This window comes from Helianthus annuus, chromosome 8 (genome assembly GCF_002127325.2).
Source record: "Helianthus annuus cultivar XRQ/B chromosome 8, HanXRQr2.0-SUNRISE, whole genome shotgun sequence".
NCBI classification, from domain to species: Eukaryota; Viridiplantae; Streptophyta; class Magnoliopsida; order Asterales; family Asteraceae; genus Helianthus; species Helianthus annuus.
In genome coordinates, this window is record NC_035440.2 from 46419088 (window position 1) to 46439082 (window position 19995).

The window sequence follows — 19995 nt, forward strand, 5'->3', positions numbered from 1 at the left end:
TTTATTCGAGCGATTGATCAAGATGAATAAGAAGTCTGGGTGGAAAGACAAGTCTTACAAGCCTCAGTTCCCCATATATCAACAAATCAAATTTACTCTTGATCCGGCAACCAACACTGTAATATACAGGCTTCTTTATGAGCCAGCGAAAGTGGTGGATAAGATTCCCTTGATGCCAATCAAGCAAGATTTTCTTGGTGAAATGCGATTACGGTGTTATGATTCCGACACACATTAGGCAGTGATAGTTTTTAATGGCGATCAAGAAAATTTCAGGATGCTGGATCCGATGTGGATCGTCAATATGTCCGCATCTGACATTAACAAGTTATACCGGCATGACATATTCTATGACGACAAGGACGCGCCGCAGGCGTTGAAATTTTAGCGCGTCGCTTGTTTCTGCTACTATCGGGGTATACATTCGGGCAGTTCGTGGTCCGAATGGCACTAAAGAAGGAAGATTTAAAGACCGAAGACGAGTAACAGACAAGGGGGAGTTTGTTGATGCATTTTTGTGTCTGTCACTAGTCTTGTAATTTACGATGTATTTTTGTACGGTCTTTTATCGTTTATCGAGTCTGTATTTGTCGTCGACCAAGTCGGATATCCTCCTATCCGCTTGTGTCCGACGTGTTTGTCTCCTTTTGGTTTGTAATGCTCTATGAACAATGCATGTTGCATGTAAAGGGTAGTTCTGTCTTTTGCAGGTGTGTTTATGTTGTCTGCTGTTTGCTGTCTGTTTGCAGCAAACATCTTACAAGTTGCAGCCTTCGTCGAAACAGGCTGTTTCGTCGAACTCATGTCGACGAAACAAGCCTTGGTCTTTTGTTTCTGTTTCGTCATGATCAGCGACGAAACAGATGTGTTTCGTCGTCTGATGGGCTTAGTGTTGTGGCCCAGTTCCCTTTCGTCGACCCACCTTGTGTTTCGTCGGATCCCTGGCCCAGGCTGCTATAAATAGACACCAGATGTTTCGTTTAGAATTTAGAGATGAGAGCATACCCAAAAAGTCATTCTGTCTAGACTGTGTTTGTATCAGTTTGTATTCTCATCCAGTTTAATCAATTGAGTGTGTTTCATTGGTTAAACCACTGTTATTATATCTTTGTATGTTTGATTTGGCTTAGTTACGTGGATTCCGCACACGTGACTTTGTTTGCTATAAACAAGGATTAGGTTGTGTTATCGATCCTCCGATTTCGGGACCTACAAGTGGTATCAGAGCCATGAAGTCCTTTGCCCTTCTAACTGCACTTGCAATGCCCATTTGATATCCATTAACTCCATTTCATCCCGGTCGATCTGTTGATAATCTTCATTGGTCATATTGATGTTTCCAATTTGACCTGCAACCAAACCGCAGTAAGCACTGACCATCGTATTAATGAGTTCCATATGCTCCTTTGCTACTTCAATGCTAACTTGTGAAAGGTTTGAAGTATCGACTCGGACCGTGTTAGGGTTTTGAGGTGGAGGATTGTTGGTATAATGAGCTTGCTGTTGTGGTTGGACTTGTGGTTGTGATGGAATAGGAATGTAAGCCCTCGGATCGAACTGAGGTTGAGTAGTATTAACTGGAGGTGGAGGTTGAGGTGTTGGAATATAAGCCCTTGGATCAAAAGCAGGAGTGGGAGATGACTGAGGAAACGGAAAGGAACTTGTATTGGACACAAATGCCGTTTGCAATTTTGGTTGTTGAGCTGCACTTGATCTGGCCAAAGAGTCGAATCCTGGAAGGTACATTTCTGTATTTTGAGGAGCCGGAACTCGTTTAGCTTTCCGGATTTCTTCATCATTCTTGTGTTCCATCTTCTGAATAAATTCATAGATGTTGACCGTATCTAGAGTACCCGTATGCTTCAACAGCTCAATAAACGAACTCCACTTTGGAGCTAAAGCATCAGCAAACCTAGCAACCATTTCCTGTTGAGTTGCCAAAACCCCATAAGCAAACATTTCACTAATCAAATGATAAAAACGTGTAGTCATATCATTTAGGGTTTCATTTTCCATGAACTGAAATGATTCAAACTCTTTCTTTAACAGATCATGGCGAGACTTTCGAGTAGCCGCATTGCCTTCTCCTCTCGCTACCAAGGCATCCCATAATGTTTTCGTGTCTTTGCAGTAAGAGAACTGATGATAGATTTCTTTGTTAAGTGCTTGTGTAAGAATTGCAAACGCCTTCTTCTCTAAGTCATAGGCTTTCTTGTCATCTTCAAGCATATTAGCATAACCTGCTGAAGTTGATGCTGCTACTTTGAGGGCAGGGTTGAATGCATTAATGAAACACGTCCAAAGTTCAGTGCTTTGCCCTTGAACATATGTGTGAAAGCGACCTTTCCATGATGGAAAGTCATTCATGTGATTCAACTTTGGTGGGCGATTGTTGCTGCCCATTTCACTCTCGCTAAGCAGAAGATTTTGAATACTTTGGTTTTGATTTGATACTAATGCCCATTGACTTGCACTGATAGCTGGTTGAGGAAACATACTCCTTGCCCATGTAGCTGCGGAAGTTTGATCTTGACCTGGTTGTGGGTCCGTACTCCAATCCCACGGACTTGTGCAACTCATCCTTAATGTATACAAGTAGAATACCTGGTCAAGTACTTGAAAGCAAAGAGATATGACAATTTTGCAAACCTTCTGTTAAAAAACAGACAACACACACGACGAAACACTTCCCACGAAACAGATTCTGTTTCGTCGAAATCACTTAAGGCGAAACAGAATGAGTTTTGTCGCAAATTGTTATCGGCGAAACACTTTTGTTTCGTCGATTGTTTGATTTGTCGTATGTCTGTTTCGTTAAAAAAGGCAACCAGAGAGTTGGTAAGGTAGGTGAAACCTTATCCTCAACCAGACAAAGTACACGACTTTTGTCAACTCAAACCATGCTTACACTACCAACCTAGAGTATGGCTAACCAATTTTTAATTGTTTTAATTCTTTTCTGTTTTTAACCTTTTAATTTAAATTCAACTATTATTCAAGAACACTTGAATGATACTTGAACATATGAAGACCAAGACCCAGAAATATGAATTTTCCGGTCACCGGAAAAATTTTTGAAACCCAAGTTTGCACAAGACTTTCAATAAAAACCCGGTTTATCACGCAAACAAACAATCTAACGGGTTTTTGATAAAACTCTTTAGCAAACAACAATGTTTGAACAGATTTTCAAGACTTTTTCCGGAAATTATGAGTTTTAAGAACACTTTTCTGAAAAACACCCACAAACACTTGATAAAACCGAACTATGTTTGATTTTAAACAAGGATAAGAGCCTAGAGCTCTGATACCACTTGTAGGTCCCGAAATTGGAGGATCGATAACACAACCTAATCCTTGTTTATAGCAAACAAAGTCACGTGTGCGGAATCTACGTAACTAAGCCAAATCAAACATACAAAGATGTAATAACAGTGGTTTAACCAATGAAACACACTCAATTGATTAAACTGGATGAGAATACAAACTGATATAAACACAGTCTAGACAGAATGACTTTTTGGGTATGCTCTCATCTCTAAATTCTAAACGAAACATCTGGTGTCTATTTATAGCGGCCTGGGCCAGGGATCCGACGAAACACAAGGTGGGTCGACGAAAGGGAACTGGGCCACAACACTAAGCCCATCAGATGACGAAACACATCTGTTTCATCGCTGATCATGACGAAATAGAAACAAAAGACCAAGGCTTGTTTCGTCGACATTAGTTCGACGAAACAGCCTGTTTCGTCGAAGGCTGCAACTTGTAAGATGTTTGCTGCAAACAGACAGCAAACAGCAGACAACATAAACACACCTGCAAAAGACAGAACTACCCTTTACATGCAACATGCATTGTTCATAGAGCATTACAAACCAAAAGGAGACAAACAAGTCGGACACAAGCGGATATGAGGATATCCGACTTGGTCGACGGCAAATACAGACTCGATAAACGATAAAAGACCGTACAAAATACATCGTAAATTACAAGACTAGTGATAGACACAAAAATGCATCAACACATTATACAATTATCTAGATCAAACCGCCACCGTGATCCGACGGCCGACCGCCGACGATAGCCACAGGATTCCGCTACCTTACTTTTCTTCTCTTATAACTCGATTTGAAGTTAATCTCGAAGAAAATTCACACGAATTCAGGTAAATGTTGCTTAAATTTTTGATATTTAAAGTTTTATGTATACAATTTGTGTGGTCTACTGTATTTAGTAGATGTAAGTGGTGAATGGTGCTCAATTGGATTAGCTGTTGAACGATTATGTTTGATTAACGGAGATCGGGGGCATGAAATCGGTATAATTTGAAAACCCGTTGATTATTGCTGGCGAATGGAAGATTATTAGGATTTGTTGTAGTGGAGGATGAGTTAGATTTAAATGATAATGAATTATTGATGAAACTGATTAGTAATGTATAAAATCTAATGTAGTGTGTGCATTCAACAAGGCTTTTGATCTTCAATGTCTAATATGTAGAAATGTTTTGGATTCAGGAAAACTGCTGTATGTTTCGTCTTGTAATGCAATGGATCTGATGATCTGTTTATTTTCTATTTGAGTGGATGTGAAAACGCATATGTGCATTGTTTAGTGGAAGACCTAATTTGTAAACAGTATGATACAGACATGAAAGTGGATTGAATTAACTGATAAATTGTCCAAAGCATGTACCATTCAAATTGCAACATCATTTTTTTGGTTGAGGGTGGTGGCTGGAGGTGGCAGTGGTGGTTGTGGTGGTGACTGGCGGTGGCAGTGGTGGCAGGGGGTAATATTACAGAGTAGAACAAAACACAGGGGGTAATATGAAAGGGCATTATAGTCATTTCAAGTTATAGTTAACAGATCTGTTAACAAATTTGACGCCGGGGGGGGGGGGGTAAACTTGCGACATAACACCAAACGTTGGGGGGGGGGGTAAAATTGCAATTATTTCGTTAGGAAGGGTCAGAGTGCCAATTGGCCTAAACCCTAGGGGGGTAAAATTGCAGTTTACTCTTTAGCTTTTGTGTAATATGTAGGTTAACTTAACTTAAATCAAGCTTTTGTGTAATATGTAGGTTAACTTAACATAACTTATTTAGCTTTTGTCTAAAATGATGATGATGATTTTGGGTATGTTGTTAGCTTGGTTACCTTTATGCAGTGTTGTTGGAATCCTTTATGCATTTTGTGTAAAATGATGATTTTAGGTATGTTGTTAGCTTGATCAGCAGATTGATGTGCCTATAATGTGCCTAGTTATAAGAACATCAAATTTTTAAGCAGATTGATCAGCAGGTATGTCTGAACTTCCCGTTAGCAGGTTTTATGTGTAGGTATTATAGAAGCTATGATGCAGAAAAATATCATGGAAACATGGAATAATGTGTTGTTTTTGGCCCAGATTCTTGACATTATGTTTGATCAAAATGGGCAGCATGTTAGTTGTTGATTAGGATTACATTTTGATCTCCATTTGATGATCATACACAGGTTAGATCTCCATTTGATGACAGTGGTTAGTCTATAACTTATAACTTAATAAACAGGTTCTTTATTATAAGATCATGGAAACATGGAATAGTGTGTTGTTTTTGGCACAGATTCTTGACATTATGTTGGAGGGCAAAGGTGTAAGTATCCACTTTCCTTTCCTTTTGTCACAAAAACATAAACTATTTATGATGTATATTTCAGGTTGTAGGCTAGTAACCTGCTAGCCATATGATCATACAGATGCTAGGGCTAGTAACCTGCTAGCCATATGATCATACAGATGATCATACAAAAACATAAACTACTCCAGAAACTATTTATCCTAGGCCATATGATCAAAACATTTGCTGTTATTAGCTGCTGCTAATCAGTATATAAGGAGAGATTAATAACAATGGATACTGATGCTAAAATGACAGTTTGGGTCAGGTATGTGCCTTTCATGTGCATTTGCATTACAGATAGACTAAAATGAATTGAATCAATATGTGAGCAATGAATTGAATGTGTATACTGATGCTAAAATTTGTATACAGTTGCTGCAAATGAATTGAATCAATATGTGAGCAAGGAATTGAATCAATGGGTTGATTAAGAGCAGGGGTTTATAAGAGCAGGGGTTATTAATGGCATCAATATGCATCATAAGTTATTAATTGGTTTCGAATATTAAGTTATTCAATATGCTGCAAATGAATTGAATATGGGTGGTGGTGGAAGGGATTTAGATGTCCCAGGGGGTAAAATTGCTTCTTAACAGAAAGTATATGGGGAATAAGAAAGGGCATTTTAGTAATTTACCTGTGGGGGGTAATTATGCAACATAACAGGAATGTTGGGGGTAAAATAAAAGGGTAAAATAGTCATTTCATATTAAATCTAACAAATCAGTTAGCCAAATTAACGCCGGGGGGTAAAGTTGCGACATAAGAGCAAACGTTGGGGGGTAAAATTGCAATTATTTCCTTAGGGGAGGGTAGACATGCCAATCACCCCAAACCCCAGGGGATAAAATTGCAGTTTACTCTAAAATGTGACTGCATATCAACACAAAAGATAACTTTTATACTTTCCATAGTTTAAAATGATTTTATTTTTTTAACTACAAATCCATTCAAACAAACCAATGCGAAGCTGAAGAAAACAAGCAAACGAAAGGCACAAAGTAGAAACAAGGCAAGAGGCCAAACACCACAAAACAAAGCTGATTACAAATAATAATAATATTAAAGCATCTAGGGAACCTTTTCAAAAATGCGAAGCGATAGATTGATGCTTAGACCTGTTTCTGATAAAGGAAAACAATTGAGTAGTGATATCCTCGGGCATGTCCTCAAAAGTCAAAAGAGGCGCATTTTCGATTTAAACACCAACATGTTTCGAGCTTTCCAAATAAACCAGAACGTAGAGTAGTGCACTACAAACCCAAGTTTAAATTCAGCATTGATCTCTCACAGGCTGCCACCTTATCAATTGATTCCTCCTCAAGTTTACAGAGCTCGTGTGGCTCTTTTATTATTTATCAATGAAAGCACACAAATACAATAACTCTAACCATCTATATGTACTAAAGACAAAGTAATTCTAACCCAACTAAAACTCTAATTTTATAATCAAATATACTAGAATTCAATTGAAATCTGGCCAATTCGATTCAATTCGTATTCGAATAAAAACTCTGATTCAAATTCGATTGGTATTCAATTAAAAATTTTAATTCGAATTGGATTCGGATAAATTCGAATAAACTCGTTTTGGTTCAAATTCTTTTAAAATATGTAAAAAAAAAAACTACCAAAAATCATAACTTTAATATCACAAATAGCTTTTAAAGTAACCACAAATGACAATATCAAATTAAAAAGTTCAAAACTGGTGCGGCGATGTGTGATAGTGGCTGGTGCCTTGACAGGGGTGGGTGATGGTGGCTGGGCAGAAGTACTATGGGTGATGGGAGATGGGTGTCTTAGTAGGTTAAGTTACGGTGGTGACTAATGCAAATAAGTTAGGTTACAATTGATATATTGAAGATATTGCTTTAAGTTATGGGCTATTTGGATTGGTATATCAATTTAGTTTATTTAGTTATACAATTAAAATTTATATGATAATGTATTATATATTTTACAGCATGAGATTTGTTACAATGTATTATAAACAACAAATATAACATATATTATCAACAAATATAGTATATTATATACAAAAAGAAAAGTTTTTGTATAAGAGAAATGGTGTGTACAAAGTGTAGGAGAAAAATTTGGCTATTGATATGCAAGATCATTGATTGATATTAAACAGTTTTCAAATTTAGAATTCACGTAACTAAAAACAAGGAAAATAAGTGAGGAAAAAGGCAAAACAGAAAAATCCAATATTGTTAACTCATAAACTCATTTCCCCCCTTGATATTCGTACACCGTATTGCTTTAGTTTTCTAAAAAAAAAGGATATTGAGTACCAATTACGTGATTTTCAATACCTAGTAAGTGACTACATGATTTTGAATAGCCATTACGTGATTTTATTATAGTATTTTATGTGAAACCTCACTAAGTGATTACATAATTACCTAACAATAGTTGACTATGCATTATTACGCGACTACCTGATTTCATTATAGTATTTGTTTGAAACTACACTCAGTGATTACATAATTACGTAAAAACAAAACATGTAATATATAATATTTCTTATGGAATACCTAATATTTCAGGTATAATCATGTATTATGGATAAACTATAAATAAAATATTAGCTAAATCAACCTATACTAACAACATAATATTGCATATTAGAGATTTAATCACTTAATAAAGCATAAACAATCAAGTTCTTATTGTTGAATGTGTAATCACGTAATAAACATAATCGTATTAACATTAGTTATAACAAATCATATTGAATGTGTAATCGTATAATAAATTTATATTGAAGGTGTAATGATTTACGTTGATGTGTTTTATCACGTAATGGATATTCAAAAATCATGTAGTCATGTACTTGGTATTCAATATAACAACATGATGGGCACTCAAAATCCTGTAAATTTTTTTAAGAAAAATGTAGCAATAGGCTGATCTAATTAAAGAGAATGAAAGGCTCGTATTAGTTAATACGGTGTAATATATATTTTTTTAAATATTAACGTATGAAAAAGTTATAGTCGTTTGAAAATCAATGGGGAAACCAGTTCACTTGAGAAAAGACTAAAATACCCTTCATACCAATGGCACCTGTCACTCCCTCCTTCTCACGTATGCTTCGCACGGGATTATCTTTTGTACATTATCCAAGCATATATTATATATTTGTTGTTTGGTTGATGGAGATTAAATTTAAACCATATTTAAATAAGCCAATTGATGAGGAGTTTGAAACCCGAGATTTATAATATCTATTTTGTGTGTTTTATTCAGTTTTAAGTAATTATGTGCGTTGAATAAGATAACTGTGAGAAATTGTGTTTTTGCAGGTTAATTGCTTAATTCGGAGAAGTTAGCGGGTTTAAAGACGAAGCGGAATGTTTGAGATTGATAAATGCGGCACTTGGTAATGTTCGGGAAGTATCTCGGGTAATAAAGCGTCTTATATGTGCAAGTGATATGAAAGATGGAAGTCTAGGGGGTCATTGAATCAAATTGTGAAAGATGTAAATCAAAAGGGGTGGATTTCTTAGTGGAGGCATGCACATGAGAAGTAACAGAAAGTGATACACGGGGCTCACGGTTCAAAGGATCAACAAATAAGTCTTTTGACATTTAATAATCAATCATCATCTCAATATTTATAGGTATACACGTTGACTTAGGAAAGAGTGGAGCCAGAAACATTAAATCATCATAACGTGAATAAGGAAGTTGAGGAGAGAGGGCTGCACGTGTTGTTTGAGTGGGGACGATTTCAAAGGGTTTTTAAACCCGAGTTCAAAACATTTATATGATGGAAAGTCAGCAGCCATATATTTATTATTTGTTCAGTTCTTAAATTTAAAAAAAAAACTATTTCTTGATCCACTAAGAAAGTTTGGCAGCCCATTATCACTATCAAGGCTTACGGAATTATGGGCAGCAACTAAAAGAACTTTTGGGGGCCCATAATCATTGATCACCATCGATTGGTGGGAGCAACATATACACAAAATAGTGGGCGGCAACCATCGACGGGAAGTTTGGAGCTCTCAAATATCATCACTTAACATCATCATTCGACACACATCTTCCGCAAATACTGATTTGATCATGATTTCATCCAACTATCAAGCTTTTGATCGGACGAGTATCATGAGCGGCTAAATCTCTCGTGGACACTTCGGGTGAATGATTCTTGTGAGACACTTTTAATTCTAGTTTCTGTTTTTATTGAGATTTGGATTTGTAGTCGGGTGACAGCCGACTATTTACGTGATTATATAATTTGTGTGACAGACAAATCCTGAGTAACGGTCAGAGTTATAATTACGTTTTGAATCCAATTATGCTTTTGTTGATTGAATGATTCCTATGTATGTTTGTTTTAATATTTATCTGATCAATTAATATTAAGATTTTGAACTGCGTAGGTAATTGGTAAATGTGACAGGTTTACTATTCAATCAATAGCATCCAATAAAATCAGAACTAGGTTATTAGTAATTACAGAATCTGAATCCCGGAGTGCTCACCTTTTCTCATCATTGTTTATTACGACTCAATTTTTTAATCTTAATTGCAACTTGTTTCATGTGTTTTTAATTTCATATCAGTTTTATAATCATCAGTTAGTTTAGTAAAACTTACAAACAAAACGTGTAACACTAACCACATGCTCCTCGTGGATTCGACACCCGACTTACCCTGTCTATAGGTAAAGTTAGGTTATTATTTTTTTTTGAGTGGCCCACGACAGTCACATCACCAATCCTTATTACTAAACAAAACTAATATAAAATATAAATAAAAAAAAGTTAGATTGAAGGAAAAAAATTGTCACGTTAACATTTATTGGAATCATTTATTATAATTTTAAAAAATTGTCATGTTCCATTTATTGGAATCATCTATTATAATTTAGATAATAAATAAATATGTATAATTTGAATTCAAATATCGAATCGAATTTAAATTTTAAATTCATATTCGATTAGGGCTGGCAATAGGTAATCTGTAGGTAACCTGCTAAGACACGATAACAGAAAAGTACACCATGTGATTTTTTACGTTTTTAAAAATAATCAAAATTTAAAAGTTAGGATCCATTATTTCTCCTTCTAAATGCATTAAATATACATCTGTCTTATAGACATTGGATTTAAGGTAGTTAAACGAGTCGTATTCATGTTTAAAATTTTTGTTGTTCGCGTTATCAGATACCTGTTAAACCTGCTAAGACGCGATTTGTCAGCCCTATATTCGATTTACTAGACTCATGTTGAATTGAATTCGAATTCTTGATGATCGAATCGAATTACGTCGAAATTCGATTTTCCGAATCGGATTAGGATTCTGAACACCCCTTATCCAAGGTAAAATACAAAAATTATCATATAGTCCCTTCTTTGATAATTACATTGCGTGCTAGTATTGTAAAGTTATTGCCACAGTGTGCGGGTAAATATTAGTTTAAATTAAAAACAAAGTAATCATTACTAACTGAAACTCTATTTTAATAATCAAATAAACCAACTAGATAAACCAATAATTCAAGCTATTTAAACAATTATACCAAACTATATAAATCTTGAACCCAGTTGAATTATTTTAACCCGTTTAAACTTTCCAAATAATCCTCCAAATCAGAATCATATCTTCAATAACACCTCATCTAATCACATTTTTACACACCAGAATTCTATTTAAAATTAGTCTCTAGCTAAAACATAGGACTTTGAAAGGCACCCACTTAATCAATTTTGTTTTCTCTCCCTATTTTTTTTTTCCAATTTGAAAAGCTAAATTTTAGCCTAAAACCCCTCCTTTCTCTTAGGTTATAGTGTGTGGAGGTCATGGTTGGGTCATGATTTGCCACATAGGCCCATTATTCATGCCCTATACCACCCCCTTCATTAAATCACGGTGGTTCGCGTGGATTAAATCACGGCAACCACGTCCCCCTTTTTTCCATTATTCACGCAAACCCTAACCCCCAAACATCAAGAAGAACAATATGTATTTTTAATTCACAACTGCAATCTTTTGATCGTAATCTGCAGTTTTGCTTTTTTTCCACAGGTATTTTTTCTATGACATGTATTTTTCTTTTGATCGTAGTCGCAGTCTTTTAATTCCCAGCATCAATTTTTCTTTTAATTCACAATCACAATCTTTTTTATCGTAATCTGCAAATATATGCTTGTTTACTGTGCAAGCATGTAAAATCAATAACTACGAAACTTCGAATATATTAATGAATAGCAAATATAGGAAACTTCGAATATATTAATGAATAGACATTTATACTTCTTCCATTCAACCTCTAGAGATTATTTGTTTTGTTTGGATTGTTTGGTTTAAGTTTCTTTGATCATAATTACGAAACTTCATATAAAATCAAAGAACTTTGAATAAATTCAAAAGCCATTAATTTAAAAGGTTATATTTGAAGTTCTTTGATTATATTAGACTTTGATCATATTGATTGAGGTTCGTTTGGTTATGATTTATGTTATGTTTTTGTCATTAAGCTATAGTTAATACTACCATGGATCCAAGCAACCCGAACAACCCGCCACAAACCCCGTGGACGACACCCGTTGATCCGATGTGGGCGACTCCACAATTTTCTTTTACAAGCTACAATCAAGTTGCTAATGCGTTCAACCAACTCCCTCAAACCCCGACTCCCAACGCGTTCACGCAACTCTCTCAAACCCCGAATCCTAACGCGTTTACGCAACTCCTTCAAACCCCGCAACGTACTACTTTATTTTAAAATACCATGCGAAAGAACGTAGTGCGTTCACATACGTAGGGGCTTGGGAAATCTTTAAAAATTGTCCCAAGTGGGCGCTGGTTCCTAACGAGGTGGCAAGAGCAAAGAGGTCTAAAACATTCGAGTCGATAGAGCATAGTGTCGGTGATTCAGATGTGCGTTGCCATATTAATATTGATGACGAACCCGAGTTTGATGATGAAGTGAAGGAGATTCCGGAATTGAAGCGCCCAAATGGTAGAGACAAAGCAAAAAAGGAAGCGGCGGCCAAAAAGAAAGAGGCGTCGACAAAAAATGAAACTCTGGGTGAAACGAAGGTGGATAAGTTGATGAGCAAGCTCCCCGAATTTAACGAAATACAAGCGACGAAACTTAAGTTGAAAGAAAAAGAAATGAAAGAAGCAGCCGATCGTGAAGACTTTAAGCTAATGGCGACAAGTAGCGACTCGCTCCCGGAAAAAGATAAAGAAGTGTTGCAAAAAATGAAGGCGAAAATTGCTCAAAAACTGGGTCTTTAAATTATGTCGTTATCATTTTTTATATTTTCTAGTTTTCATCTTTAGTTTATGTCACTATCGTCTTAATTTATAATATGATGTCTATGAGTTTTTTGGCTGATTGTTTAGTTTGAAAATTGATATTAGTTTTTAGCTTTCGTTGTTGTTGATTTGATTTGCTTTTCCTTTGTTTACAATATAGTGTGTGTATATAATAGGGTAGGGAAGTGATAGACCAGAGAATCAATCTTTGGACTTTGAGTTCTTGCAAGCAACTTAAAAGTTTTGCCTGGTTTTGCAATCATTTGTTTGAGGGTTCTCTACTTTTCATCCGTAGTTGGTGTTAATTTTGCATATACAGTGTGTTTGTTGGCATGTGATTAATGATTGATTTGTACAAATATATCTTTGGACTGTGGGTTCTTCCTAGTCTTGGTTCTTACCAATATTCTGTTTATATTTCACACAAAAAAGGGGGTGAATGGTGGTTTGGGTCATGACCACACCCTTAGGATAGTGGTTTTGGATGGTGGATTAGAGGGCAATGACATGGCGCTGACATGGAGGGTCATGGTGAGCATGAGGATCATGACCACACCCTATAGCCTTATATTTCTTTCTCTTTATTGAAAAAAACAAAAACTATGTAACACAATCTTTCGTCAAATCAGTGAGGTCCAAATGCTCGGCTGGATCAAAGTGTCTCTTTTTTCAATTCCATTCAAAAGTTTGTTGCCTGTCTACCTGTCATTAGCAAGTAATCGTCTCTGTTTTAATGAAAAATCTTGATCTTTTTAGATTAAAAAAAAAATTCAAAAGTTTTCCTACCACATTATTACAGTATAACCCGCTGCGAGACGAGACAATTTTTATTTGCTTCAGGGGAATTCCGTTCATCTTCAATTCATGGATCGTCACACATTTAACAGAGGAAGAGTATGCGGTAAGAATGATTACTATCAGTTATATAGATATAACAGAAGCATTGTGTTGAATCTATTTGGTGCCTATAAGTCCTGCATAATTTGTGTTTAAAATCAAGTTTTAAACATGGCGCTATATACAATAGCCTTTGTTTTCTACTAATATTGGCGTGCATATGTTTCTGCTGTATAACTCTCCCCTGGGGACATGTATTGGCTGTGTATCTGTCTTCCAGGTACAAGCTTTAAGCTTCTTAAACTCGTATGGGCAACCGTCTTAACTAACAATAATGTGTGAATTCTGCTTGTGAGAATTTAAAAGTTTACTTTCCAGTAATTTATTGCATATAAGATGCTATGGTATTATAAGGGATTGGATATACTTTCACAGAACTTGCTTCTTCTCAAACTTCGATTGTTGGTTGAAACTTTAGCAAATCTTTTGCAATGCATAACAATTTACATCTTTATTGTTATGCAAATTGACATGTTTTCATGTGATGATGTATAAGTTTAGGGTCTTTGAATCCATATCTAGTTGTTTCACAGTTAACAAGATCATAGCATGTTTTGGAAGTAGAGGTGGAAATTGCGACGGATTCACTTATGAATGGGTCGTTTTGGGTTATGTTTACTTGTAACGGGTCAATGGGGTAAAACTAGACAAACGTAGCTTGAAAGGAAATGGATCAAAAGTCGGTAAAATTGTATTCTTAATGCTTAAAACCTCTTAGATCACGGTACTTGAAAAGTTAGATTATTGTTGAATAATATAAACTTTATAGTTATATTTGACGTGTTATTGAAAGTTACCGGCCTGTTTCAACACATTACTCAACCCTCCTACCCTCTCCTTTTGCCACATATGTTCAGAAGGCACCACTATGGGACCTGGGTCTACATACAGTATATAAGAGGCACCCAAAAATGCTTATATTTTGGAATTTATATATACAGTTTTATAATGCCTTGCAGGAGAGATTATATTTGCCATTTTCTCAAAGCATATGGGCCTTGCTTTTTTATTGTGCTATTGGGGTTATTTTCTACTTCTGCATGGATTTAAAATTCCTGTTCTCTTTCCTTTCAGGTATCAGCTCTCTTCAAACAAGTTCACTTCTCATGTTCCAAATAAAAAAATGTTATCGATGATGGAAAATGATTGTGTTAAAGAGCTGTAGTATGAAAAATGAAGTGCAGTAGATTTCAATTAGCTATGTTTAATTTGATGGTGTCAACTGTCAATCGTCAATTATTTTTTGTTTCCAATATATTTTGTCATGAAGATAACACAGTACATGTTCAGGGTAGGAAACTATGATAAACAACACTAGAAAATGTGCACATTATTCACCGTTCAGTCGTTCCAGAAATTGAGTCTGCAAGAAGGAGAAAAGATGATCCTTGTGTGATTCCAGATATTTTAAAAAAAAAAAATTCTCTTTCATGACCTTCTGAAAATATAGTTAGGAAACATTGCATCTTCGGAGGAAACATTGCATCTTCGGAGTGACGTGAAGGCCAGAAATTTCTTAATGAATTTATGACCCATAAATCTCAAATAGCTAAAACTTTTAAAAGGACATTTTCAAGGATTAAGCTATAGCAGAAGAAATAGGAAATAGAAAATAGAAATCTTGTTCTACCTGTTTCATCCAGCATAGCATTGTCTGACCAATCATCTTTTGAAGAAAGTTCGTGTGCAACATTTGGAAGGTCTGCATGAGGTTTAATTCTTAGCATGGCTTGTCTTCTCTCATGCAATAGAGGTCTGCTACTTATACGTATTTTCTCTTGTCATTTCATGCTGATTTAGTTAACTCTTGAGGTAATATATCAGTTATCTGCTAAATGCAAAACGGTGGCTTCATTGGTGAAACTTGTTTATCCTGGTGGCTAAGTTGTCTGCTACTCTTCAGTAATGCTCACTGGCCTAAGTTTTTATTTTCTCATACATGGGCTAACATCTTTCATTTCTATTATTTCACTTTTTCTCGTTTTTTTTACTATGTATATTTGGGAAACAGGGGAATAAACAACTCAACCAGCATCACAGAGAAAATGTCCTCTACAACAATTAGTCCAATGAATAGTGTTATGTGTTATATGGATTAATTTGTCAAAGAGATGAAACAGGTCAAAAGTGTTTGTAGCGAAAATTAATGCATAGAAACTACATGGTTCGAACCGCCACCTTTAAAATAAATATGCACCAATCTGTTGATTTCCAAACCATTTAGATGTTTGAATAACCATAAATCGACAATATGATTACCATTTGAGTAAAATTCAGGTCCACTGTTTCTAGTTCATGTTGAACTATTAACTTTTTAAACAAGTACATATCTTTAGGAACCGACCTTTCTAGTTCATCTTGAACCTTGTTTAAGGAAAAGGTTGCATAAAACAATAACACCACTTACCAATAGTGGCTCAGTTCGCTTACACACCTCCGTAGAATTAAGTTGATTCTGTAGTAAAAGAAAATAAACAGGTACAAAAAGAGCAAACAACAAATGATCCTCCTGTCAAATGAAAAGAAATTATGACAACACCTTGTTACTTGAAGTATAGAAACGGTTTTTCTTTTTGTTAAAGAACAAATGAACTCTTTCAAGGAGAAGGATGAAGAAAACAATCATGCCACTTGTCAATAAATGGCAACTCATCAGGATTTAAGCTTGGGAGTGTGCGATCTTTAAGGCAATTGATTATCTGCATAGTCTCACCAAGAAGTCGGGCTGCAGTATGTACACTCTCCTCCCTTTTCTCTATGACACTTGTGTGGCATTTCATTGCTATGACTTGGGGTAAGTTGGTGAGACAAGCAGCCAATATGTGAGAGATCATTGATGATAATTTCACAAACAGCTCCTCTTGGCTAACCTGGTCTATGTTGGCATCGTAGGAAACTAGGAGCGTTTGGGTGATACGGTACATTGAGTTGGCAGAAACCGACATGTAGACTGAACTATCATCTGAGCCTTTCTTATTCTTAATTTCTACTTCAGTGATCATGTTTTTTGCTGTATCACTGAACCACTGAACGATCTCTTTAGTTGTATTAACTTGATGAGCAGGGTTCTGCAACTTGTTTCCTAGCCATTTGTGGTAAACATCAACTTCTAGCCACAACGCTCTGGCAGCCTTTTGACCGCTTACAAACTCTTCACTAGCATTGAGGGTTTCTTCCACATGTTTAACATATGTAAGACCTTCGCTTACACTCCTTAGCAACCGATTGACCATGTTGTTCTGGATGTTAGGAAGAGATATGGCTATGGCTGTCAGGGTTACTACTGGTAAGCTCCAGCAGTCCACATATTTTTCTTCCGGTAAAGGTGGGACTTGATGCACGTCATACTTTCCAACTCCTTCAAAACTGCTGGATTCCTCTATAAGCTTCAGCAAATTGTTAGGCTTCTGCTTTTTAGCCTTTTGGATCACATGGTTCACAGATATTGAAATGCTTTTCAATGTTCTTTGAGCAAGCTCCATATCATTTTGAAGTTGCAAAACATAATCGCTGAGATCTTTACTGTGTTGTAGTTGAGCTGGATTTTCTGCTGTCACATTATACGTGGCACCAAACATGATCTTTAACCACTTGCAGCAATAGAAACAACAGAAGAGACCAATTACAAAGAAAATCGGGATCAACGCTATGATCTTGCATGCTGCCACAACTGATTTCTGGATTCCTATACAAAAACTCAAAATCAGGACCTTTAGATCCTGGATGACAATCTTGCATCTGCGGCTACTGAATTTCAGTGGTATGCTACTCTGCTTCCAGTCAGATAACTTCTGAGTACAGTAGCTCTCAACTTTAAAGACCCTCATATGGTTCCAAATCCATTTTATAGAGACTTTAAAGCTTAAGGACGCAAAACATCTAGAAATAGGTGCGACGGTACCCAGTATTACTCCCGTAAATTGTGTTATAAGAATTGCTATCACTGACCACTTATAATCTGAGCCATAAAACTTCATAGTTGGTCTTGTGAAACGCATAACAATAACATGTACGGCGATGCTCAAAACACATATTACCCCAGAAGCAGAAGTTGTAGCATAACAAACTGTCATAAATTGGGGGTTGCCAGTTTCTGCCATGATCCAATGGTTGCTAACATAATGCTTTAGCTTCTCAACCGTTACTCTTCCTGGTTGTTGCAACTCTAGATCCTTGACAGCTGTTTCATGACCTGATCTGTATTTGGATTCTAATATTTGTTTTGACTTTAGAATCATTAAGGATGTACATATATGCATCATCATCAGCATGAGTAACATAGTCACATAAATATATGCTATTAAACAGTGGTTATAAGGTTGAGTACTGTAATAACCATCTTCACAATTGTGAACGACACCGGTTTCTATTTGAATGCACACATTTACAACCAAGGTGATTACCAGAACAGCCAAAGCTATGATGTTTGTGAGAAGTTCCTTACTGTCCATGATTGCTAGGGAAGGCAATAAATTAGCCATCATGGTGCACATAAATGACATGCTTCCAAGCTTTGCGGCCTGGTCCACATCTCCTGGCATTGAGTTATTCAGATCCATAGGTAGTTTTATTGCAATAGCTATGACAGTGAGGGAAGCAGCATTGAGAGTAAAGTATTTACATGGAAACCATAGTTTTTTGTTTTTGAAACCATGCAATAGATCAGCCACCATTGGTAGGATGCAGAAAAGAGAAGCAATTGCAATATAAATTCCAATCCACATCATAGGTTTACTGAACTTCTTTTCCATCTCTGCCTGGGACTTTGACTTGAGCAAGAAATTTAAAACAGCTAGTGGAGTGCTACTACAATGAGACTCCAGTTCATTCTCAAGTTGGGCAAATGTGTCCGTCGAGAAGGAATCCATAATTATGCTCCCTCCAGTGAAAGGATAGTAAAGGAAATGGTAATTGAACCAAATCAAAGGGGTGTATGAAGATGCTGTGAATTATGGCTTACAGGATTAAGGTAAGGCTTTAAGTTATGTTTGGTTGAATGCATTATAAGATTGTCTTGAATAAAAACTATTCTGGTCTTTAATCAACTGAGTGTGTTTCATTGGTTAAACCACTGTTATTATATCTTTGTATGTTTGATTTGGCTTAGTTACGTGGATTCCGCACACGTGACTTTGTTTGCTATAAACAAGGATTAGGTTGTGTTATCGATCCTCCGATTTCGGGACCTACAAGTGGTATCAGAGCCATGAAGTCCTTTGCCCTTCTAACTGCACTTGCAATGCCCATTTGATATCCATTAACTCCATTTCATCCCGGTCGATCTGTTGATAATCTTCATTGGTCATATTGATGTTTCCAATTTGACCTGCAACCAAACCGCAGTAAGCACTGACCATCGTATTAATGAGTTCCATATGCTCCTTTGCTACTTCAATGCTAACTTGTGAAAGGTTTGAAGTATCGACTCGGACCGTGTTAGGGTTTTGAGGTGGAGGATTGTTGGTATAATGAGCTTGCTGTTGTGGTTGGACTTGTGGTTGTGATGGAATAGGAATGTAAGCCCTCGGATCGAACTGAGGTTGAGTAGTATTAACTTGAGGTGGAGGTTGAGGTGTTGGAATATAAGCCCTTGGATCAAAAGCAGGAGTGGGAGATGACTGAGGAAACGGAAAGGAACTTGTATTGGACACAAATGCCGTTTGCAATTTTGGTTGTTGAGCTGCACTTGATCTGGCCAAAGAGTCGAATCCTGGAAGGTACATTTCTGTATTTTGAGGAGCCGGAACTCGTTTAGCTTTCCGGATTTCTTCATCATTCTTGTGTTCCATCTTCTGAATAAATTCATAGATGTTGACCGTATCTAGAGTACCCGTATGCTTCAACAGCTCAATAAACGAACTCCACTTTGGAGCTAAAGCATCAGCAAACCTAGCAACCATTTCCTGTTGAGTTGCCAAAACCCCATAAGCAAACATTTCACTAATCAAATGATAAAAACGTGTAGTCATATCATTTAGGGTTTCATTTTCCATGAACTGAAATGATTCAAACTCTTTCTTTAACAGATCATGGCGAGACTTTCGAGTAGCCGCATTGCCTTCTCCTCTCGCTACCAAGGCATCCCATAATGTTTTCGTGTCTTTGCAGTAAGAGAACTGATGATAGATTTCTTTGTTAAGTGCTT

The 19995-nt window shown here is 36.3% G+C and overlaps 1 protein-coding gene across 1 annotated transcript; it reads right to left on the reverse strand.

Moving 5' to 3' along the window:
• Positions 1–16447: 16447 nt before the first annotated feature.
• On the reverse strand, positions 16448–19786 carry LOC110869935. Its single transcript, XM_022119137.2, has 2 exons — positions 19177–19786; positions 16448–18792 (listed from the first exon to the last, which is right to left on the reverse strand). Exons 1-2 carry the CDS (start codon positions 19784–19786, stop codon positions 16448–16450), a joined length of 2955 nt encoding a protein of 984 aa, XP_021974829.2.
• Positions 19787–19995: the final 209 nt, after the last annotated feature.

What these genes read in the sequence shown, in the direction of transcription:
- LOC110869935 (XM_022119137.2), bottom strand. Translation starts at nt 19,786, where the DNA reads ATGTTTGCTTATGGGGTTTTGGCAACTCAACAGGAAATGGTTGCTAGG. An exon ending in TTACTGCGGTTTGGTTGCAG is followed by an intron (nt 18,793 to 19,176) that starts GTCAAATTGGAA and finishes CATAATTCACAG; the next exon opens with CATCTTCATACACCCCTTTG.